General features: G+C 39.7%; 2 protein-coding genes across 2 annotated transcripts in view; one reads left to right on the top strand and one right to left on the bottom strand.

The window, feature by feature from the left end:
• Window positions 1-473: 473 nt before the first annotated feature.
• TRMT6 (tRNA methyltransferase 6 non-catalytic subunit) lies at window positions 474-11,868 on the bottom strand. Its single transcript, XM_090285222.1, has 11 exons — window positions 11,580-11,868; window positions 7,789-7,916; window positions 5,964-6,073; window positions 5,409-5,500; window positions 5,203-5,286; window positions 4,816-4,940; window positions 3,724-4,079; window positions 3,267-3,352; window positions 2,488-2,590; window positions 1,917-2,003; window positions 474-736 (listed from the first exon to the last, which is right to left on the bottom strand). Exons 1-11 carry the CDS (start codon window positions 11,705-11,707, stop codon window positions 545-547), a joined length of 1,491 nt encoding a protein of 496 aa, XP_090141348.1. The 5' UTR covers window positions 11,708-11,868; the 3' UTR covers window positions 474-544.
• Window positions 11,869-12,251: 383 nt separating this feature from the next.
• MCM8 (minichromosome maintenance 8 homologous recombination repair factor) overlaps window positions 12,252-24,896 on the top strand; it is a 43,609-nt gene continuing 30,964 nt past the window's right edge. Inside the window, exons 1-7 of the mRNA XM_090286067.1 lie at window positions 12,252-12,343; window positions 15,279-15,431; window positions 15,711-15,794; window positions 17,780-17,862; window positions 18,276-18,425; window positions 20,955-21,058; window positions 21,860-22,058. Coding sequence (XP_090142193.1) covers window positions 15,284-15,431; window positions 15,711-15,794; window positions 17,780-17,862; window positions 18,276-18,425; window positions 20,955-21,058; window positions 21,860-22,058 — 768 coding nt within the window. The 5' untranslated portion in view covers window positions 12,252-12,343; window positions 15,279-15,283. The remainder of the gene's footprint in view (window positions 12,344-15,278; window positions 15,432-15,710; window positions 15,795-17,779; window positions 17,863-18,275; window positions 18,426-20,954; window positions 21,059-21,859; window positions 22,059-24,896) is intronic.

The following is a 24,896-nucleotide window of genomic DNA, read 5'->3' as shown; positions in this document are numbered from 1 at the left end:
ATTAAAATAAGAAAATCTGGCATTTTAAAAAAGTTTATTCCACTGCAGGGACAGGATGGACATTTTTGGTACTATAAATCTAACACTTGCACATCCATATTGCTTACGTTGCAGAGTAGAATGAACAAGATTTCTTCTACAAATTCCTTCCTTTAAGTACCCACCGAGTTTTAGCTATGTTGTGTTACTCCACTTGCCTTAACACATAAACAAAGTCTTGTATAAATATATTTTTAGGATGTCTAAATTCTTGATATCTGCACAGAGTACTAAAAGTACTTGGAGCATTGTTGTGAAATAGACAGAATTGGCCATGTCTCAGTACACTGCATACCCCAGGCTTGGGTATTTTGGCTCAAGGTTTTGACAGACCAAATCCATCTGTGTCAGAGGTGAACAAAAGGCTTAGCTATTTTTCCCAGGAAGAGGTGTAAAGACATGATGCTATTGTTAGAATATGAAAAACCAATTAGTAACGACATTTAAAGTTTAATTACTAACTGTATAATGCCTGAGAACAAAAATCAAAGCAACTTTTGAAAGATTAAGAGTCAGACTCTGGGCATTTCCGTTTTTTAGCTGCTGGCTCTTCGGTCTTGGGTAATTCTAAAGTGCTCGAGTTGGATTTGAGGCTGGGGTCTGCTTTAAGGTTGTCCATGACAACAGTGAAGCCTGAGAGAAGGTACCCTCCACCTCCACTCATCAGTAGTTTGGGATGACTTCGATCTGGCAAAACCTAAACAAGACAGAAAGATAGACGTTCATGTTTTCCAAAGCAGGTAAAGAACAAAACACACATCAGAAATCAGAATTTAAATGACACAGATTCTCCAGAAGATTTAAATGGACCAGTTTTTAAGGAGCTCCTTCCTTCAAATGATACTGCTGATAAAAGTAGATAAATTGGTTTAAGTGATTTTCTTTTGAAAAATAAAACAGAAGCTGTTTCTCTTAAACCTGAAGCAACTTTCTGGTGGCAAACAAGCAAATGGTTTGTGGACATACACTCACAGCCTCCCTTCCCTGATGCCCCGTTGACTCTCACAAGCCTTCTCTCCTGCTACCGTAGCTAACTAAGATGACTGTCATGAAGGGCAGGATCACCCAGGGCTGTAGTGTCCTGTATTAAGCAAGGTGTTCAAGCAGCAGGGCAGGGCCTGTGGCAGCATGGAGGTGCTCCCTCAGGTCTCTCTTCACAGGGAACTGGCTGAGGATTTCAAGCAGCAGGAAGCCTGTAGCAGCTGCCCCAGCATCACTCCCAGGGAGGCCATGGGCTGCTCCAAGTTGATAACTGGGTATGGCTACCAGGACTGCACCATTTCTGGCCAACACAGGGCTCCTTTAAGGGGAAGTCTTTGCGCTGGGGCTCCCCACGATCCTGGCTGAGACTTTCTCCCTCCCCTACTCCCCTTCACCCCCTTTCATAGGCACCAGACCCGCATCATGGTCTGACAGCTTCCCCTGCCTAATCCTGCTCCCTCCCCGCTTATCGTTCAAAGGCATTTCCCCTGATAAGTCTATTACATTTCTAATTCCACTTGACATATGCCTTCCAGAGGACCTTAACTGACACAGAGCCCACCGGTAAATCCCGAAAACTTGCTGCAAAGACATCTCAGCAGAGAGGAGAGGGTCACTTTCTTGGCTTGGGGATTTTGCCATTATTAGTGATTCCTTCCACAGTGATTTTAAGGCCTTGAGTAAACAGCTGTTTGCATTTTAAATGTCTCTGAATTGGGGTTACAGAGTAACAGACTCTAACATGAAAGCAAAAAACTGGGTCAGGAAAGATTAGGGCACTTCTTCTGAGTTACAGGCATGAGACTGTTTCATCGCCATAGACAGAAATAGGGATATCTGTATTTAACAACTTGTAGCAGTACTGCAAGGAGCCAGAGACTCCGGAGAGCACATACCTGGTAATTTCTGAGCCAGGTTTCAGACAGCCTGAGGTTGATGACCCCTCCTCTTTCCCGCAGTTTTGTGTAGCATTCCAACAGAGGCTGAAAGCATAAAGAAAGGGTTAAGAATTACTTCTAGAGATACAATTTGAGAATCAAGATGTGGATACAAGAATTCTCCATTCGTTTTAGTATTACAGTAGTCCCTCTCTATATCGTGGTTCACTTATCACGGCCTCACTGTATCGCGGGACTTTTAAAAATATTGTATTGAATTATTTATCGTGGATTTTTCACTGTATCGTGGGATTTTGCGGTACTGTATACATGTTGTTAAAGTTACGTAGGTTTAAGAGTGTAGAATATGTTTAAGAACATAAGTAGTGTTTATAAAATGTGGAAAAGGTTAATAAGGGACGGGGGACAATTTGTAAGTGTGTGGGAAGGGTTTATAAAGCCTTAAAATATATATAAACACTAAAATAAACGTAAGGTTACTACTTCGCGGGTTTTCACCTATCGCGGGGAGGGGTCGGGGGGGGGGGTCTAGAACGTAATACCCGTGATAACTGAGCGAATACTATACCTCTTTATACTGACAGTAGACCACAAACGGCCTTGAGGGGGCCACGAAATCCAGCAAGGACAGCAGCAGTGGAGTGGGATGGAAACGACTAGCTACAATTAAACTGCAAGAAAGATGAGGGAAACAATATTCTCTTTGCCCTCAAAATGGAGCATAGGTTTTAAAATACAATTAAAATGATCATGTATTTATTTACATGGCTTACACAAGAGCTTTAAATACAACATTCTAAAAATTCCAGATAAAATCATGAGCTACTAATTTCTAGGAAACACAAACTGAATTATAAGCTCTCAAGGTGCTTGGCAACTATAAGTAGCATTTAACACTCTTAATTTAAAAAATCTGGCATACCCCTGAAACCTGTATAATTTTATTAACCAATGTTACTCCAACAAATTCAATTAAAAAAAATCATCTGGAAACAAATCCAACATTCATGCTGGCTTTGCAGGCACCTGAATCTCTCCCTGTCAGGCTTCCTCAGCCCTCACACTGGCCAGTTTCCCATGCATTTGAACACCCCACCACCCGACTGAGGCAGGACTACACAGCCCCTGTGATGCACCATCACTGAAGAAATTCCATATTTCTTGAAAAACTCTGAAACCAGCACAATGTCCCACCTCCACCAGACATAGCCTCCTTTCTTTAAAAACCCAAGGCAGAATCACCATCTCTGCTCCCACAGAATCAAAGCAGACACACAGAGAATGCTAATCTGTTTGAAGCAGAGCCCACAAGCAGCAAGACGTCACCCGCGTTTTTCATCAACGCACCCATCTGCGTTCCTTTCACTCAGCAGAGCAGCAGCCTCTAAGTGTCTTTTCCTCTGCTCTTCTTGTCTCCTCTGCTTTTCCTGACTCTTCAAGAAAAATAAGAAACCAGAGTACTGAGGTCATTCAGTCAGGCTTATGGAAACACTGGTCTGTAAAAACATTGCAACAATATTTATCAACTCAGACTAAAGCGACAGAAGGAGGGCATTTCTAAGGAAGCTGAAAACACACCAGAAAGCCCATATGTTATAAAATGATCACTATGCTACCTATATACAATGTTTCTGTATCACAAAGCTTCGTCTCCAAGATTATATCACACGTTCTCCATCTGGTTTAGTATTTATTATTTTGGGGGCTGTTTCTGGAAAGTCAAATCAAATCTCAGTGCTTAAATGAAATTAACTGAGATCCTGAGGGGAGTATTATGAGGGCAGGGGGATTCCAACATTCTTACATTATCCCTTTTGCTTCCTCTTTCTTTAGGCTCCTTATACTCTGGATCTTGAGAGACAATCTCCATTGTTTCTTGCCCTTTCGAGTGGTTGCTCTCTGGGGCCTCTGCCATGCTATTTTCATTCTGTTCTGAAGTCTGTTTCTCCTCCAGTGTGTCATTACTTTCTTCAGCTGACGCACTGTCTTTTGGCTCTGAAGATAACATCTCGGCAGAAAATGTTCCATTTAGGAGACTGTCCACTTTGTTGAGGGGGAATTCATAAAGACCATTGAGGAAAGATTTGGGAAATCCAAAACATGCTGTTGCTGCCCGAACTGGTCCACCTCCAGGGTACAGCTGAATAATGGAGCCAAAACCTGAACAGATAAAAACAACAAACATCTCTTGATGAAGATGACCCCAGATTTTGCAAATCCTCAGGGTCCTCCACAATAAGAAAACTGAAGGTCTCTCTACTTCACTATGTTCAGAGGCTGCAGATGAGATGATGCAGCTTCTCTGGGAGTTTGGAATCTATGAATATTCCCACTGGATGTAATGTAATTCCAAAACAGATAAACAGAAAGTCTTAAACAAGCTCACCCCCACCTGACACTACAGTAAAACTCTTGTGATCTTGCAAATTTGGATGTCACATGATTGGTGACTGTTTCTCAGCTCCCCCCCAGCCCAATGACTTTACTTTCAAACAAGGCAGTTAAAAGTTCTTATTTTCTATGGGGTCAGAGACAGGGCAGGCAAATCAGGATGAATTGCATCTCCTAGCAGAGAATACATTCCTAGTATTTTTCCCACTCAATTCAAGCCAGTAAAACAAGCTTACTGAAATCACTGCCCTGGAGGTCTTGGCTACAGTCTTGAGAACCAACCCCTGCTACTGAAGTAGAGAAAGACAACTGTCCTCCAAGAGGCCAACACAGCACAGGCTGGGAGATGTGGCCTGTCCAGGCAGGTCCCAGGGACCGGAGCCGCGTAGGCCTGAGCATTTCAATAACCTCACAGTAATTCAATCTCACTTTCCATGAGATTTAAAATTTTTAATTTTTTAGACTCCTTTCCTCAAAACATGAACTTGAAAATGTTAAAACTTACCTCCCATTCGTTCCATTATTGCACCCAGCACTAAGCCTGCACACGTTTCCATCACAATCATTTTATTGCCAGCACGAATATTTCCCAATGTCAACATCTGGGCTAGTGTATCATATCTCATGTAGCTAAGAGAAAAAGAAGGATTCATTCATTTTTAACAAGGCAAGGCCAGTAGTTTTAATCATCATTTTTCAAGTTTTGTCACATTAAAAAAGTATGTTGCTAAGATTATCGATTGCTTTGGAGGCAAAAGTAAAAAGAACTTACAATTTATAGGGTAGGAGAATACTTTATGCAGGTGAGCAAGTTTTTCATTTTACTTAAAATCATGACTTTCTTAAAGATAAATTCCCCCCAATTACATTTTTTAAAGGAAACAAAGCGTACTTAATTTTTCCAGGTTCTCTGGCATAATACATAATTGAAAGAATGCGGGTGGATGGCTTCACAACAGTAATAATGGCTTCATATCTGCAGGAAGAAGAAAACAGAACACTAATTTTTAAATACTGGTTTAAATATTTTATTTTTAATAATATGTTTTTAAAATCTACAAAAAGATTTAATGTTCCCATCCCTTTCAAACAACTTACTTTTTTTTCTTCTTTTTAATATATTTATCTTGAGCAAATTCTGTCTTATCTCGGAATGTTGTACTATTTTCAATTAATTGCTGAACTATTTCCTATAAGAAAAAGAGCAGATTTCCTGAAATTTTATTTTTACACAACAGATCTCTTCAAAGGTTTCTTACCCCAGAATGTATCCAAAGGTCTGATTCTCCACTTCCTTTTCCACAGAAGTCTAAAAGGAAGAACTCTGTAGTTTTTTACTCTATCCAGAATTTGTATTAAAATGCAAGTACTTTATAACTCCATTTAAACTAACATTATTGAAAATAAAGTTAAGCTCTAATATGCACTAAGTTATTAAATTTTCTTTTGCTAACAATATTAGTAATTTCATTCACTTACATTCTTGCACATAAGAAACGAAACTTTTGACATACTGAATTGCATGTACATTCCAAGCTATTTCTAACAAGTATATGGTATTTTTACATTTTACCTTAGATAAAATCTGCTTTAAAAACCCAGCAATTCCCTAAATACAAACAAAAACAAAACACAATATCCTTTTAATATTACCTCTCCTTTAATGCCCTTGTCCTTTAAAGCTTTTATGTCATCTTGAGTAAGTTTCTGAGATTTCCCATCATCAACTATATTTCGATTATCAGTGCCCGCTTCTTTGGTCTCTAAGGAAGGAAATTGCTTTATGACATATACGATCTGAAATTATTAAAAAAACTTCCTTCTTCTAGGTTCATATTCACATCCAGCCCATCAGCCACTCAAATTTGGCCTTCCAGTTCCACTGGAATGTACATGCAAATTTGGCCTTTCAATTCTATCCAGCCTAGTATCCTTTCCTGCCAAGACTACTCCAAGTCTCTAACTCATCTTTCCGCTCCCACTTTTGCCCCCTTACAATCCACCTGGACACCTGGAGCTCTCTTTAAAATGCAAATCAGCTAATGATTCTGATGTACCAAACCACAACAAGGCTTCCAGTAGCAATTAGAATACAATGCAAAGATGATCTGCAAATTTGTGTATGCTCTGGCCCCTGGCTACCATTTTCTGACCTCATTTCTTGACCCCTATTCTCAACCACATTGCCCTTATTTCTGTTCCTGAGTGGCTAAGCGCAAGCCCACCCCAGGGCTTTGGTGCTTGTGGCTCCCTCTGTCTGCAATGCTCTTAAGACAAATGGGAGTGGCTGTGTCCTTTCCATCACTCAGGGCCGAGCTCATCATCTCTACCAAGCCTCACCTCATCCAATCGGCCTTTAGTACACCTCCCTGCTTTGTCATCTTCACAGCACACATCACCAACTGAAATTATGCTGTTTGCTTACCTACTAGATTATTTTTGGTGTTCCCCACCAATAATTTTTTTTTAAATTAATTAATTAATTTTCAAAGAGAGGGGACGGGAAGGAGAAAGAGAGGAAGAGAAACATTGATGTGCGACAGAAACATCAATTGGCTGCCTCTCTCAATCCCCCAACAGGAGACCTGGCTTGCAACCCAGACATGTGCCCTGACCTGGAATCGAACCAGCAACCCTTTGGTTCACAGGCTAGCACTCAATCGACTGAGCTACATCAGTCAGGGCCCCACAAATAAATTTTATTAGATGATCCGCTTCATGAACTGCTATAATCAGAATGACTAATCCTGCCTAAAACATATTTGATACTCAATAAAACTATGGATGTTAATTTAAAAGTACTTAAATAACTTGTTTTAACCAGAAATTTAATACTATTTTAATTAATTTTAATAATTTTAGAATATTTATTTTATTACTAAAATATATTAAGTACATTTATATTAACAAATACTTAAGTACTTAATTTTAATGAATTAATAACAGCTAAAGTTATGAGGGCTTTACTATAAGCAAGGCACTATTAAGAACTTTCTATGTATCATATGACTCACGATAGCCTAGGCATTGTTTATTGCCTCATTTTACAAATGAAGATATAAGACTCTTGCCCAAGGTTACAAGGCAAGTAATGAGGTTGAAACTTAAACCTAGTCAATTGAATTCTAAGCTAGACCTCTTAGCCTCCACCCAATATATTCATCATCTCAAAGCTATTTCTCAACTTCTGGGCACTGAAAGGGCTCTGCATCTGCTCTTACACGGAAGCAGCACGGATTCACAGGACTAAATGCCTTGCCCAAGGTTAGAGTCAGTGAATGATGGGCTGGAGCCAGATCCAAGTATCTCAAAGCCAAAGGCAAACCTTGCTTCATTCCACCAAGCTACAGTTCTTAAGATTATGAGTTTAGATTTCCTTAGCGATAGCCCAGGCTAGCACTTTAGAATTAATTAGGGTTGACAGATTTCTGACCAGCCAGCTCAAGAGCACCTATTTCATACACCCAAAGTAGTGTACCTGAAGTAGGCTCCTCCTTTTTCTTCGTAGGCTGAAGACTTCCTCCACTGGTCACTTCAAATGTGGTTCCATAACTATGGCCAATGACATTATCCAGATAGAACCACTGTTTTTCAAAAGTTACTTTTCTGGGGAAGAAAATATAATCAATTAGCTGAATCTCGTTTGCATTCAGCACAGAAAAGATATGTTCACTGTAGTTTATTTCAAAACTGGTCTACACAAAGGAAGATCCACAGCATTATCTCTGAACATGAAATGACAAATGAACTAGAGTCGGGTTTGAGCAGAGACATAACATTAATGAAGCCACAAAAACATAGAATTTGGAATGAGAATCAAGGACAAGACATTCCTCTTCTGGGGCATAAGCCTCACTCCAATTAGCACTGTCTTTGAGAATGTCCAAGCTCACAGGCTCTGCAGACTTCCAAAATAGCATAAAGGGTTGCCAAGATTGCCAGGCCACTGGACACACACTGACACCCCTTGTAACTAACATAAGAAAATCTCAAAACTGAACAATTTTGAGATGACAGTGATTTAACAAATTCCCTAGCTTAAATGGCATTTTCTTTGAAAATTATCTAGTAAAAGCAAATTACATTTACAAATAAACATTACTGACAATGTACACATTTGGAAATAGTGCCTAACACTGATGATGCTCTGTCGAGGACCAGGTGAATTTAGCTCTTCTTATTACCCAGATTTTTTTTTCTCAGTGAGAATATTTATTGAGAGTGGCTTATTACAAACAAAATATCATTACCCAGATTTTTTATCTTATTACAATATTAAAGTGAAATCCTACAAAAACAGAAACCTTTTCTTTCTTAAGAAGAAAACTAACATCCAGAGTGTCAATCGGACTAGGCAGTATTTGCCGGATGTTTCATACTTTTTAATCTCACAGTAATCCTGGGGCACAGCTCTTTCCAGATGAGCAATCTGAGGCTCAGGGAAAAGTGTCTTGCTTAAAATTCAGTTAAAAGGTGGAAACTGGGATTCAAATCCAAGCCTGCCTGTCTCCGAAGCCTTGTTCTTTCCACTGTACCACACAGGCTACCCAGCAAAGACCAATGGATCTCAGAAGTCCTGCCTAGCTTCAGGATATGGCTCATGTTGATAGAACTCCAACTCCTGGAAGACACATACTGTTTAATTTTCTTTGTGTCCCACCCTGCACTTTCTCTTCCTTTCTCTGTGCCCCTGGAACCTGACTACAACAGAATGCAAAGGACACATCACCCAGGCTCCCTTGCTGAAGGCTTCCTACCATTGCTAGACTCTGGGTGCATCACCAGACTCTACTAGTTCTCTAAACCTTGCCACCCCTCTGTATGTTATGTGTATGCATCACATCTTCATTAAATCTCCTCACTTGCATCATCTGAGTGAATTTCTGCAAGATCCTAAGTGCTTCAGATAGAGCCAACTCTCTTATCTGCTGGGCCTTCAGTTCCTAACAAATAACACTGAAAATACTTGCTGACATAAACTCTGACAGAAAAGATGAAACTCAGCTCGGCCTAGATGGGCACCTCCCCCCAGTTCTTTTGAGTACCAGGTGCTAATGAAATATTGGGTCTTAGCTGGGGTTGAGTTTATCCCTTTGATAGCTGGTCTGATGTGCAAAGGAGGGTATGTCACTCAAACTGATTGGCCTGATAGGAAGTCACTGTCCTACTCAGGAAAGTGGGGCCTGTCAGAGGGATGTGGAGCCAAGCCTTCAGTGGGAGAAAGTAGGGTTTGCAATCTCCTTGTAGATACCCAGGACTGCTTCTGCCCAACCAGTGAGAGTAGCCCTAAGGGAAGGGAGAATCTGGCCTGCGATGTAGCTGACCTCAGAGGGTCATTTTCTAAATGCAAACTCATGTTGTGGCTTCTGCCAAGGAAAGTGAGAAAAAGTGTTTCCAGTTTTTAAAAAAATTCTAAAGAGTATTTTTTAGAAATGAAGATGTTGCTGACTGCCTCCTTGGTAATGAAAAAGTTCTTGTCTAAAAGAGCACATTATTAAGCACACTCAACCAACCACATTTCAAAATTGGGCAACTTAAAAGGACAGTATGAGAGAAAAAGAAAGAGTGAGAAAAAACAAAGTTTAACCTGCACAGTCATTATACAACCTGACAATGTTGTACTTCAATTAAAAAGTTTAAATAATAATTATTGGCACTTTCCAAAACTTATGTATTTGAGAGCAAGCATACATTTCTAATCAGAGTCTGAAAATAAAAGAACTGGTTTCAAGAATACAAAATACAGCCCTGGCCGGTGTGGCTCAGTTGGTTGGGTGTTGTTCCACAAACCAAAAGTTTGCAGGTTCAATTCTCCGTCAGGGGACATGCCTGGGTTTCGGGTTTAGTCCTCCTCCATCAGGGTGCGTACCAGCGGCAACCCAGTCGATATTTCTCTCCCTCTCTTTTTCCCTCCCTTCCCCTCTCTCTAAAAAAAATGAATAAATAACAAGAATACAAAATACAGTAGTGATGAGGAATATATTATAAAATTTCTCTAATTTCAACCACCAAAATGAAGATTTTGTCGATAGAGAATTTAAAAAGGCTTAAAAGCTAGTGCAGATACTACATTTCTGAACTAAAAGAAATCCCTCTCTCCTTACATCGTTTCCTTTTTCTTTAGTGAGTTGGTGTTTGTGCAAAAAAGCTTGGTTGTCACCATTTGGTGCTTTGGGGACTGTTACTAGACTATTTTCTCATGACACCTGTTTCACTTTAAATACCAGTCAACAGTTTGATGCACAAGAAGTAAAATAATTCATCTGAACTGAGCACTTACCAGAAATTCCAAGTCTCATAATACCTGGACTTACGGTCTGCTAGCTGTTGTCCTAACACTGCATTGAACTTACTTCTTCGTCAAAAGTACTATAATAACTCACCTCAGAAGAAAGCTTGGGTGTATTTTTCAGATAATTAATCAAAACGTCCCAATACATTTTCACCATTAATAAGCAATTGGGACTTAACAACCTCATCACCCCTGTTATCAAAATTCCCACTTTCCTAATGCTAAATCAGTGATAATTAATCAGCAGGCTCACAAACCAAACCTAATTTCAAGTTCTGAGAACTCAAGCAAACCGATTCTGGGCAATATAACTTTTCAAAAACTCGCATTGCCCGGTGTAAAATCTGGATCCCAGAGTGATCACACATTGTGTGGGAAGTTATTCAGGGTAGACATGTAGTCCCTAAGGGTACAGAGAGGAGCCCAGAAGATCACACAAGGTTGGAGAGGTTTCATTTTTGTGGAATTGATGCTGGCTGAGGGATTAGGGAGGAAGAAGGGTCTATGAGAGAAGGAGGTTGGGGTGGGGTGAGGAGCAAGGATATGATCAGAGGGTAAAGGGTGAATTCCGTGAGAAAAAAGAGAGAAGATATCAAGAACTTAGTGTAATAACTCCAGGACAGGCGGGGGGAATGACAGTGGGGGGAACCCGGGCACTAGAGGGTCAAGAATGGGAAAGGCACTCACTCGGCAGAAAGACTGAGAAGGATGCTGAAAGCAGAGGGCCAGGTATGAGACCATGGAAGGGGGCCTCTAAAGAGAGACAAGAGAGGTAGAGGAGACCCTGAGGATCGAGGGTGGGATACTGGGGGAAAAGCCCTCTATGGGAAGATCCAAGAGGAGATAACTAGAGAGGACGATGAGGATCCAGAGAGCAAAAAATGACACCCTGGTGAGAGGGGTATGTGGGAAACCTGAAGGGAGGGGTGGATCTAGAAGATGGGGTGTTGGACCCTACGGTCAGTAAACTGACTCACTTTCTCCGCTGAACTTGCACTGCTTTGAATACATCTTCCCGTTTCAGCACCACGAAGTCGCCGTCGTGGATGCGATGGTCCCCGGGAAGCTGTGGCTGTGGGCCCGACTGCTCCCCACAGCCCTCCATGACGCTCAGTTGGTCTCCCGACTTAGCAGCCCCTCTCCAGTCCTCCGCGCCCCGTCTCCTGTTCTCAGGGGTCGCCGCAGCCAGCTTCAGTTCCCATAAAGCGAGAGGACGCGGAACCTTCCGACCGGCACCGCCCCCACGTGTTGAGCTCCGCTTCCGATTTCCGGTCAGATCCTCGGGACAGCTTCCGGGAGCCTCAGGGCTTCCCTCTGGTCGAACTCCTTGATTGGCTGTATTCCGTCCCGCCCCTCTGTCTTGCCCCTCCTTGGACGGAAGTTGCGTCACAGCAGCGCCAAAAAAGAACTTGGAAGAAAGCAGTCTGAGGTGCTGCAAGACTTTCCGGGAGCCGTCGGGACTATAGCGGAGGAACAAGTCCCTGAGCTATTCCGACATCGCAGACTGGGTCCCGCGCGGACACGTCGACAGAACTGCAGCTGAAGGGAACTGCGGGACCTGGGCGGGCGTCACCTGAGGACTTTGGGAGTCTTCTCTCGGCCCCGCCCTGATTCTCCCCGAAGGGAGGGGAGAGCGGTCCGGTCCCGGAGGATGCGCTTCTACCCAGGAGCCGGCCCGGATGGGAAGTAGACAGCCTTGGGAGCTATATCCTTTGCGAGTAAGAACTTAGCCTGAGGAGACGTAAGTGAAATAGGGTATTTAACGAAGCACAGCAGGCCCGCGGATGGCTTCTTTGCTCATTTTCCAGTCATACTTCTTGCATTTGTGTTGGAAATTGTAATTTTCTCGCCGTTCTCTCATTGGGGAAAGAAATGGCACGTAGCGTTGTCGAGGGAGCTCTTCAGCTGGGGAGTCTGAAGAGGAAGTTTTGGGCTTAGTACGGCCACCAGACAACTTTGATTTTGATCAATTTCTATGACCTTTAGTTTTTTAACGTGTGATGTGGTCTAGACGATTATCAGCCCTGTCTTGCCCTAACATTGTGAACTTGTGTAGTTATTAACTTACTATTTAAATTCCTTTAAAGAAAGATTCAGGTCCATACTCTGTAATGAATTGCACTACTGTTTGCAGATGTTACTTTTATACTTAGGATATGAACTATTTTTAAAAGACTTCAGAACAGTTTTAGGTGTACAGAAAAATTGTACAAAGTATAAAGAGTTCCTATACATATTCCCCTCCATAGCCCCCTGCATTAGTTTGATACATTTGTTGCAGTTGATGGACCAAAGTCAATACATTATTATTAGCTAAAGTTCTTAGTTTACATTAGTATTCACTGTTTCTGTTTTATAGTTCCACCATTACAATATCACACAGTGGTTTCGCTGCCCTAAAAATGCCTGTGCTCCATCTACATTAATTATTTTAAAACCCATTTTTAAAGGTGACATATTTCAATTTACTATACTGAGCCGGGAACTATCTTTATGGATTTAAGTTTTAATGAAAATGAGTATCTTACTATGTACAAAATAGAAAAGTAAAGGGGTAATTAGCAAAAATGACTATAATTATAAGAATAAATATGGATATGCTTTCCAAAACTTGCCTATCAACGAATTTCTCTAAAAACTGCAAATAACTCATCTAATCAGTATTGACCTAGAATTAATCTTGCCTCCATTGTTTTTTAAGACAGTTACGGAAGTCTCCTGGGAAATTAACGTGTTTCCCATTTGGGCCCTTACCAGGAAAGACAGGTTGAAACATATGTACGAGGTCTGTCTGGAAAAAGTCCAGCCATTGTTAAAATAACTAGAAAGATTTCCGTGACATAGATGTAACCTGGCAGCCAAGGAGAGTGGTCTGGAATGTGCATGCGTGAACAATGACAACTTCACTGTACTAGTCAGTGAGGGCGGTGGACACTGTTGACGTGTACTATGTTGCTGTCACATTCAAAATGACCAAGTGAGTAGAGCAATGAATCTGCATTAGATTTCTCATTAAGCTTGAACATTCCTCTGTGGAAACTATTCAGATGATTCAAAAGGTCACAGCTATGGGCAGCTGGTGATGAGCAGCTTCATCACAACAATGCACCTGCTCATGCATGATGTCTCGTGCAGTTCTTTGGCAAAACATCAAATCACCTAGGTAACTCAGCCCCGCGACAGCCTGGATTTGGCACCCTGTGACTTCTGACTCTTCCTAAAACTAAAATTACCTTTGAAAGGGAAGAGATTTCAGACCATTGATGAGATTCAGGAGAATATGATGGGGTAGCTGATGGCAATTAGGAGAACTGTGTGAAGTCCCAAGGTGCCTCCTGTGAAGGGGTCTGAGGCGTCATTGTCCTGTGTACAATGTTTCTTGTATCTTTTATCTTCTTCAATTAATGTCTTCTTTTTCTTTTTTTCCCCCCTCCCCCTTCCCTAAATGTCTCTATTTTTGATATTGAATGACTGAACACTTTCTAGACAGACCTCTTATGTACCCTGTCCTACTTCTGTGCTTCCCCAGAAAGCTTTACCTTAAATGTCTATGTAAGAATGTCCTTGTAGCTGTGATAAAAGTGGGCATGACACTGCAGGATGACTATATAGAAGAGCTACGATGATGTAGTCCTCGTGTCTCACAGGTCAGGATATGTTCAGCCAGTGCTACCCTATAAAATGTCTCAAAACACTGCAAACCAGTTATCTTAGAGTTAATTATCTGTCTTGCTCTCATTTCTATTGTTGGAGCTTCTTGAAAACAGGTACAGTACTTTTTTTTTATTTTTATGTCATGAACATCTAGCATACTCTGTTAAACATCTATCGTATACCTTAAAAGGAAATGAGGATTACAAGAGTCACTGCAGATTAGAAGAGTAGTAGGTTTATATCATGGTGTACAATGTTGCAAACCTGTTGACTAGTGTTAAACTAGATTATAATATTTTTCACTTATTTATTTTTTATTTTTTTGATTTAATCTTTTTTTCCCCCCATCACCATTTAATCCCCTTATACTCCCTTCTCCCGTCCCTGGCTGGTTTGGCTCAGTGGATTGAGCGTCAGCCTGCGAGCTAAGTGTCGCTGGTTCGATCTTCCAGTCAGGGCACATCAGAGAAGGAAAACTCTGACTCCAAAAAACCTCCGCTGCCTTGCGGCATACCTCTTCAGGGGAAAGGCTAAGGGAGTAAACCCCGACAGAAAATCCGGAGCCGGAGTCCCTAAGGAGGTTTGACGTTGTAGTCAACACCGGCAACTCCTGCGGCGCACCTGAAGCCAAGCTGTATTGACTCCGTCTTTCCCTTGGACCCTTCAGCTGCGAAGAGAGGGGGGGGTCTGCTGCATGGGCAACAGCAGACCCTCCATATCACCCTGCCCAGGCTCTGTAGCTTCAGCTTCACTGGAGAGGACACTCCAGCGTCATCGCAAGATGTCGATTCAACACGGGAGGAGACAGATACCGTGTCACTCCCGAGTCGGACTGCACAACCATTCTCTGCGGTGCAGATAGACACTTAAGAAGCTACACCATCGTCTCTCGAGACGGACGGCTGCCGACGACGACGACTCCCTTCTCCCATATATCTCACTTATTTACTAGCGAATGCATTTTTAGGAGTGCTGTTTTCCCTATAATTTTGATGAAAACTTTCCTAATCTCTACCTTTTAGAAGACATGAGTGGAGGGTATAGAGGCAGAGGCTTTGGACAAGGAAGATTTCAAAGCTGGAAAAGAGGAAGAGGTGGTGGGAGCTTCTCAGGAAAATGGAGAGAAAGAGGACACAAACCTGACCTTAGTAAAACCACAGGAAGACATGCTTCTGGTAGGGGAGGTCAATGATTGTTCTTTTTTTTTTATTCATGAAGGAATTTTTTTCATGCCTGGTATACAAAGCAGTTTAACTCAGATTTCAGTCTTTTATTGATGTTAACCCCTTAAGGTAGTAATTGAATGTTAATATTCAAAAATCTTACTGAAGCCTGTAATTTAGATACTTTGTTAATATCACATCAAGTTCTCATTGTTGGTAGGAGAAGCAAAGTGGAAAAAATGTTTGTTCTGTTTCTACTAACCTTAATCTAGTTTTCTGTTTTGTTTTCAGAACAAACCTCACAGTCTTTCCTACTACAGTCAACATTAGATCAATTCATACCTTATAAAGGCTGGAAGCTTTATCTCTCTGAAGGTAGAATAATAGTGCAAAAAGTACTGTAAATTATAATTTTTTAACTTGTCTTTGGATACTACATCTCATATTACTATAATTCACTTGTTTACTGATAATATACTCCTTCCTTTAATATTAACCCAAACAAATCATGTTTCTGTTTCAAGACTATTATGTTTAGGTTTTATATCAGTCAGAACAGAAGTCACACTAGCTATTTCAAAAGGGGGATTTGGTTATAAAAATAGAAGACTAAAAGAGCAAAAAGGAACATTGAGGTAAGCCCCCAGATAGCAACCATCCTTATGACTGAGGGAACAAAAGTTAAGTTCTGAGGTTACCAGAACCTAGGAATTCAAAGGAGCGGCCACAGTGAAACTTGCTTTGACCTCTGAAGGGCACCCTAAAAAGTTGTGCTTAGACAGCTGAGGAGAACTAAACTGGTTGCTGCTGGTAACTGTGGTGGAAGAGTGGCACAGTCGGTGCTCGAAGTTGGAAGCTGGAACTGTAGCTCTCCTTTGCAGTTGGAGAGATGCTGAAAAGAATTGGAAATACGAGTAAATTTTCTTCTTCTTTCCTGTCGCCTTTGAGACTCTAAAGTGCTTCCAGCTGGCAGAACCTAAAGTAGTCTAGGAAATGCAGTGCACAGATCTTGATCATAAGGCCTCAGGACAGAAAATAGAAGGGTAAGCTTAGAACCAAGAGATGATAACCAACACAGGTTTCTGCAGAAACACAGTTAAGGAATCTCCCTTTTATAATCAAGAACACCAGCTAACATCATACCTCTGTCTATATAAGTTTGGAGAATTGTCTCATGTGTGCTTGTTACCATCTCTTATGAGATATGAGAAAGATTGATTAGTGGTTTTCCCAACTAGACCAGTGATTTTCACCCATTGTGTCACAGCAGAGACACTGGTGTCCCGCAAGAATTTTTAAAACATCTAATACCTGACTATTTAGTCAGGAGCACTGACCTGTTTTCTCTTAGATTGTCAGGTAAAAAAATGACAAGAGCCAACACAACAATAGTTATCCAGTGTGTATGAATCAAATACCTATTTTTTTTGTCAGATCAGCAAAAAATGTGTACAATATATTTTTGGTGTACTGCAGAATTTTAGTAATTAGCTTGTGTGCCATGAGATAAAAAAGGTTGAAAATTGCTGCACTGGATTGTGTGGTGCTTAAGGGCAAGGATCTAGCTCAATAACACACATGAGTATTCATTTTGTGAATGAATAAAGTGCTTTATGAATGTTTTTGTATTGCTAGTCTGTGTTTTTCTATTATATAGGAGACATGTTTCAAACTATTTCATTTACTGTTTCTGTGTGAGAGACAAAACTTTATAGAACTTCAGAGTGTAAAAGATAGCTTTACAGTTTTGGGAACAGAGTCAGGTGGTACGCTGTCTCCTCTGATCTCAGAAGGGATTTGACAGGTGGCAATTTGGACTAATAGAATTTACTTTGTAAAGACTGTCTTCGGCTCTGTTTCAGAATAAGAGTTTAGTTCATGTGTCTACCTTTGGCTTTATTACCATTTTTGTTTTAAGCTTTATTATGTAAGCTCTTTGAACTAATAAGTCCTATTAGGTATCAGAATTTTAATATAAAGCTTCCCTGATATTGGTGCTTTTACTTTTTAATTTTGTATAATTTTTTTCAATTACAGTTGACATACTAGTTTCAGATGTACAGCATAGCAATTTGACATTTATATAACTTGTGACGTGCTCACCCCATAAGTCTAGTAGACATCTGTCATAAATATTGGTGCTTTTAAAGAGACACTTGTTGTCTGCGTTTTAGATTATGTAAACCTAAATTTGTTTCAGAATCTTAAGTATACATTTCATACCACTTATTATCTAAATGTACTCAGAAGGCAAAACAATAGGAAAAAGTCATCTGTGTGTCTAGTGTTTCTTCTGTCTCATGAAAATTATGCTTGTATGTGTGTGATTATTAATGGTAATGCAATATTTCTTTGGTTAGTTTACAGTGATAGCTCTCCTTTTATTGAGAAGATTCAAGCATTTGAAAATTTTTTCACAAGACGTATTGATTTATATGATAAGGTAAGATTCCTATACCACAAAAAGCTACTAATCCAATTTTTTGTGTCATCTAACTGAATAATGTGTTTGAGATGCCAGGTGATTGTAGACACTGGAGCCAGGCTGTCTTGCTCTAGCTCTCAGCCCTGCCACTTACCTGCAATGTGGACTTTGTTGAATTTCCCACCTTCTTTGTGTTTTCATCTATCAATTGAGGATGATAATATTATTAATACCTACCACTAGGGTTGTTAAAAGGCATAAATAATGAGTGAATATATTTTAAATATTAGAACCATCCTTGGCCACAAAACTAATAGTACATTTTATCATCATAGAAACATTATATGCTTTTGCGAAGTGTGCAATTGAATGCTCAGTTATAATCAGCTCTGAAAAAGCAATTATTGTTTTCATACCTTAATATTTTGTAGGATGAAATAGAAAGAAAGGGAAGTATTTTGGTGGATTTTAAAGAATTGACAAAAGACAATGAAATAGCTCAACTGATACCAAATATAGGAAATGAATTAAGAGATGCACCTGAGAAAACCTTGGCTTGCATGGGTCTGGCGATACATCAGGTAAATACTTACTTTGTGAGACTTCTGTCAAAATTTTAGAGGGATTTCACAGTAATAGTACCTTCTCTGGAGGATTGAGCTTCGGCCTGCGAGCTAAGTGTCGCTGGTTCGATCTTCCAGTCAGGGCACATCAGAGAAGGAAAACTCTGACTCCAAAAAACCTCCGCTGCCTTGCGGCATACCTCTTCAGGGGAAAGGCTAAGGGAGTAAACCCCGACAGAAAATCCGGAGCTGGAGTCCCTAAGGCGGTTTGACGTTGTAGTCAACACCGGCAACTCCTGCGGCGCACCTGAAGCCAAGCTGTATTGACTCCGTCTTTCCCTTGGACCCTTCAGCTGCGAAGAGAGCGGGGGTCTGCTGCATGGGCAACAGCAGACCCTCCATATCACCCTGCCCAGGCTCTGTAGCTTCAGCTTCACTGGAGAGGACACTCCAGCGTCATCGCAAGATGTCGATTCAACACGGGAGGAGACAGATACCGTGTCACTCCCGAGTCGGACTGCACAGCCATTCTCGGCGGTGCAGATAGACTCTTAAGAAGCTATACCATCGTCTCTCGAGACGTACGGCTGCCGACGACGAGTACCTTCTCTAAAAGATACTTAGTTTTTTAAGCAGACATTAGCTAGAACAAAAAGGTTGCTATCCTAATCCGGAAAGATGCCATTCATTATGTATACAACAGTTTGCTTTATTTTTTTAAAAGAGAATCCGGTTGTCTTATATTAAGTCTAATAGTAAAGGAGATTTGAAATGTAAAACAGTGTTATTCTTCTTACTTGGTTTTTTGTTTTTAAAATATGACTATTTTTGTTAAAATAGAGATTTTAACACTTATTTTGTTAAAATGTAATGGGTTCCAAATGAATTAATATATTTTAAAATTTTTCACAATTTTAATTTATTTTTTTAATCATTTTTTATTGTTATTTTATCACAGTTGTCCCAATTTTCCCCCTTTGCCGTCCTCCGCCCATCCCCTGCTCCCACAGCCAATTCCCACACTACAACAGCTTACTTTAAATATAACATTTACTTCTAATTTATCTGAATTAGTTTAATCTTATTAAACATTGTGTGGAAATCAGTCCTTGTTTCGAGCTGTATAATCTCATAGGGAAAATAAGAGAAGGCATCATGGTGTTTTCAGTTGTGAACTTGGAACAGAATGGCCAAGCTCAGATTTAAGTTCAAGTTAATCTCCCTGAGTGTCCCCATAGGTAAGTTGAAAATAACAGTATAGGCTGTGCCTAATGAGTTTTTCTCAGGGTCTGATGGTACAACATATATAAAAGCACTTTTTAGTCTGACAAACACATCGATGCTTCAAAGCAAAGTAGTAAATCTCAGGACAGACAGAAAAGTGCTGGGCACATTTAGATAGTAGAGATAAGATTCTCAGCTGTTCTGGAGGAATGGGGAAAGCTCAGAGGAAGATCTTGTAGTGGTCGTGTGGTTTATGATGGGGTCTTAAAGAGGTATTTAGGACTGCTCATAGAACAGGAAGTAAGGGTGTTCAGGTAAAGGAAGAGTTCATTACAAATGTGTGTGCACTGCTGGTAACCTGAGACTAGGGGCCCTGGCTGTTGTCTTGAGACTCCTCTTGCTCATTAATTCTCAGTATCCAAGTCACTGCATCCTTTCATTTCTATTTCTAAAATGTCTCTTAAATCCATCTCTTTTTCATCCTTACTGGCTCTGTCTTAAGCCTGTTGTTCTTGGAAACTGGTAACTTTTCTACCAAATGAAATCCAAATCCTTTACATGGCACTGAAAGCTTTCCATGATCTGGTTCCTCCTCCTCTCCCCACAACTCTCCTTCATTCACTACCATCCAGCTAAACTGAGCTCTTAGAATTTTCTAAATACTTCTACCTCTTGAATGTTCTGTCCATTCAGCATAGAATGCCTCTGTCCTTGCATATCCAAATTTTGGGGGTCTAACTCAATTGTTTTACTGTCAAAACTTTCTAACAACCCCTTTTCAAAACTTGCATGAGATTTCTGCATGATATTTATGGTCCTTATAACAATTAATAGCTGTCTATGTGCATTTCATTTTTTTCTTAGATTGTCAGCATACTGCTTTGTACACAAGTAGGTATTAAGTATTTTGTCGTCCAGTGCCAAGGGACTGAGTATTGGGTATTTCAGAAGTCACCTTTTTTTTTTTCTGTCTCAATTAATCAGTGAATATGGAGAAGAAGAAAATATTTTCTTACCATAAACATCCAGGAGATAATAGCTTTGGGGGCAACCATAAGGACTTCTAAGATTAGGTTTAGTTGGGACAGAAGGTAGCAGACAGGGATGCTGGGCTTCTCCAGTCCATGGACAACAAAATCCCAGGTAAAACATATTCAGTATAAAATAAGTAGTCACAATTAAATACCAGAGTTTAAAAGGGCTATTAAGAGTTCTGTTAGTGTTCTATTCTGAACTGTTAATATTCATAAACTTTTCTATAAATGAGTTATTGTAAGATGATTTTTGTTTTCCAAGTTTTGACTAAATGTCTGTCCTGTTTAGGTGTTAACTAAGGACCTTGAAAGGCATGCAGCTGAATTACAAGCCCAAGAAGGATTGTGTAGAGATGGAGAAACAATGGTCGATGTGCCTCATATTCATGCAAGGTGAGCAATTTGCTGGTATTAAAGTATTTAGAATTGGGCATTGAAGACTGTTTTAAGAATGAGAACCTCATTGTATAAAGCAAAATATATATATATCTATATAGTACACAGAGTATGAGTTCCTTGCTATCTCATCGGTTATCACACCAAAGTAAAACCACTGAGAATTCTTCAAAGATATCATGACAGAAATCAATCCTTTCTGTCCAAATACATTGGTTTCCTACCCCTCAGATTTTTGTAAATGTTGGATTTGGATGTGTACTTATGGAGATCCTACTGTTTAAATTTAATAATCCACATAATACACTAAGTGGTATGATAATATTTTGTTAAAATTATTAGGTTGCTGCTAGACATAGAACAAATGGAATTTTGTTCTCCTTTTGTTCATCTGTATTGTATTTTAAGATTTTAATTTCTCATTAAAAGAGATGAATAAGGTAATCATCAGGGTTTTGTTTTTCTTTTCCAGAATTTATAGAAGACATGTCCTAACAGTTCTTGAAAAAGAAGTTAGAAACTCAAAAGTTATTGAATCTGTAGACTTTCCTTTTGCCATTATTTTTTTCCTTTTTCACTAGGGAACAGACAGTGGGACAGGAAGAAAATGGAAGATGTAACATTCTTAAAAATTTTTTGAGAATGATATAATTTTTGTGGAATATCTGATATATATAGGGATGATATGGTTTGATAATTCCATAGTTGCTCCTAGAAGGAACTTGTGAAATACAGCCCACCTCAATTTTCTGTCCATTGTAAATTCATGGATAAAAATGTTGCTGTTTTTGTGTTTAGGGTATACAACTACGAGCCTTTGACACAGCTCAAGAATGTCCGAGCAAATTACTATGGAAAGTACGTGGCTCTGAGAGGGACAGTGGTTCGCGTCAGTAACATAAAGCCTCTCTGCACCAAGATGGCTTTTCTTTGTGCTGCATGTGGAGGAGTTCAGAGTTTTTCTCTTCCAAATGGGAAGTATAATCTTCCCACAAAGGTGATATCATGTTCTTTAACTACTTTATCTTGGTAAAGAAGGCAAATCATTTTACAGAGAACACATCCCAATGTTTGTGAACATAGAGCTTATTTTTCCTTTCAGTTTTTAAATTATGAAATACTTCAGAGTACAAAAATAAATGAAACATTTCTCTGGCCACATTTTGCCAGCTCCAGATATATTTTTAAAGATATGAAGCATTGATAAAATTAGTGTCTCTGTTTTGCCTCTTGCACGTGCCATTCCCAGTGACAGTCATTACCCTGAAGTCACTGTGTATCCTTTCCATTCATATTTTTATATTTGGACTTAATAAGAGTACACACATCAAGTTTTATTTGTTCTGCTGGTTGAAAATGTTCATTTTTTTCTTTATTAACTTTTTTTTTTAAACTAGATATTTTAAAACCATAGAAAGTGCAGAGAATAATGTAATATCTATATATTCACTGTGAGTTGGCAAATATCAATATTTTGTGATTTTAGGTTAATTTTTTTTAACAACAATAGTATTACAGTTAAAATAGAAGTCTCTCTGTTCTCCCCACCTCCATCCACTTCTGTCTTACCAGAGAGCCCTTTCCTGAAATTGGCATGCATTCTTCAGGTCTGCATTTTCACACTTGCCTATATATGTAAGGTTTATTTTCTTGTGTGTATTTACATAGTCATGTACTGAATGTAATGTTCTTCAGCCTTTTTTTCATGTTATTTTGGAGTTCTACCTATCTTGATATACATCTAATTCTTTCTTTTTTACTGTTGGGGAGAATATTCTGTTAAATGAATAGCTACTAATTATTCTCCAGGGTAACATTTGTGTTGTTTCCAGTTTTTTACAATTACAGATGATGCTGTCGAGAACATTCTTGTACATATCTCCGTAGCAGAGGCATATGCTTGTGGTATATGCTTCTTTACAACTTTATTAGGTCCCACCTTGCACCCCTACAGCTAGTGTTAAGCAATTAGCATTTCCCTGTGTTTTTATTAACACTTGGTGGTGTTAGGCCTTTTAGTTTGCTAGTCTGGGTGTAAAATGGTGTTTCATTCTTAAGATCAATTTCTATGATTTTTGTTACAGTTGAGCGTCTTTTCACATCTTTATTTGTTGTTCATTTGTATTCTTTACTGAATATTCTGTGTATAGCTTCTGTTCATTTTTCTGTTTATACATTAGCTCCCCCCTTATCTTAAGGAGATACCTTCCACAACCCCCAGTGGATGCCTGAATGGCAGATAGTACTGAACCCTGAATATACTATGTTTTTTCCTACATGTACATACCTTTTCACCTAAAGGAAGCACTTTACATCTTGTCTGGCATATCAGAATTGCTAGCATCACTGCTCTTGCACTTTGGGGCCTCTGTTAAGTAAAATAAGGGTTTCTTGAACACAAACGCAGCAAATACTGTTATAGTTGATCTGATAACCCATAAAGCTACTAAGTGACTAAGAGGTGGGGAGCATATACAGCGTGGACAAAGGGATGAGTCATATTCTGGGAGGGACAGAATGGGGTGGGGTGAGGTTTCATCAAGCTACTCAGAACAGCGCATAATTTGAAACTTATAAATTGTTTATTTCTGGAATTTTAAATTTATATTCTTAGATAACCCACGGTTATCTGCAGAAAACAAACTGTAGAAAGCAAAACCATGGATGGGGGGGCAGCACACCACTGTACTATCGGTAGTTCTTTTATGAATTCTAGATACTAATCATTGATTATGTATATTACAGACAGGCTTTGGTCTGTTTTTAACTCTATAGTGTATTTTTTGTTGTATAGTTTTACATTTTGACATGGTCAAATTGATCAGAGTTTTCCTTTATGACTTTTATATTTTATGCACTGCTTAAGAAGGTCTTCCTCACCCAAGCATTCTAAACATATTTCTTATGTTTTCTCCAAATACTTTTTTTTTTATTGATTGATTCAAGAGAAATATCAGTTTATTGCTCCACATATTTATGCATTCATTGGTTGATTATCGGTTATGCCCTGACCAGGGATCAAACCAATAACCTTGGTGTATCAGGATGATGCTCTAACTAGCTGAGCTACCTGACCAGGGCTTCCAAATACTTTTTTAAAAATATTTTTTTAATTTATTTTTAAAGGGTAAAGGAGGAAGGAAGAAATGCAGAGAAACATCAATGTGAGAGAGAGAGATAGGTCAGTCACCTCTCATACATGCCCTGTCTGGGGATTGAACCTGCAAGCCTGGCTTGTGCCCTGAGTGGGCATTGAACTGGTGACCTTTTGCTTTGCAGGATGATGCCCAGCCAACCAAGCCACACCAGTCAGGGCTTCTCCAAATAATTTTTTTTTTTAAAGATGTTTCTATGTTCCCTGTTATTATTTTTTGAGATTTTACTTATTTATTTTTAAAGAGAGGGGAAGGGAGGGAGAATGGGAGAGAAACATCACTGTATGGTTGCCTCTTTCACGCCCCTGACTGGGGACCTGGCCCGCAACCCAGGCATGTGCTCTGACTGGGAGTCGAACTGGTGACCCTTTGATTCACAGTCTGGCACTCAACCCACTGAGCCCACACCAGCCAGAGCTCCAAATACTTTTAAGCCTTGTTTTTTATATTTAGATCTTTCATAGACCTAGAAGTTAATTTTATCAATGTCAAAATGCTAAGGATCTAATTTATTCTTTTAGATGAAATGTCAGTTGTCATTAGTTATTAATCCCTTTATTTATTCCTACCGACGGATAATGCTTCTTCTGTAATACACTGCTCCTACAGACGTGTGGTTCTGGTTCATTTCACTGGCCTTGTGTCAACTCAGTACTATCTTATTTAAACTTTTGATGAGG

Source organism: Furipterus horrens, unplaced genomic scaffold (genome assembly GCF_987537825.1).
Source record: "Furipterus horrens unplaced genomic scaffold, mFurHor1.1.pri manual_scaffold_8, whole genome shotgun sequence".
NCBI classification, from domain to species: Eukaryota; Metazoa; Chordata; class Mammalia; order Chiroptera; family Furipteridae; genus Furipterus; species Furipterus horrens.
Note: the sequence above shows the minus strand (reverse complement) of the source record. Positions and strands in the feature narration are given on the sequence as shown.

Coding starts and splice junctions, on each gene's coding strand:
- TRMT6 (XM_090285222.1), bottom strand. CDS start 11,707: ATGGAGGGCTGTGGGGAGCAGTCGGGCCCACAGCCACAGCTTCCCGGG. Junction 5,501..5,963: donor ACAAGGGCATTAAAGGAGAG/GTAATATTAAAA, acceptor TTTTTCTTATAG/GAAATAGTTCAGCAATTAAT. Junction 4,080..4,815: donor AATAATGGAACGAATGGGAG/GTAAGTTTTAAC, acceptor TTATCTGTTCAG/GTTTTGGCTCCATTATTCAG.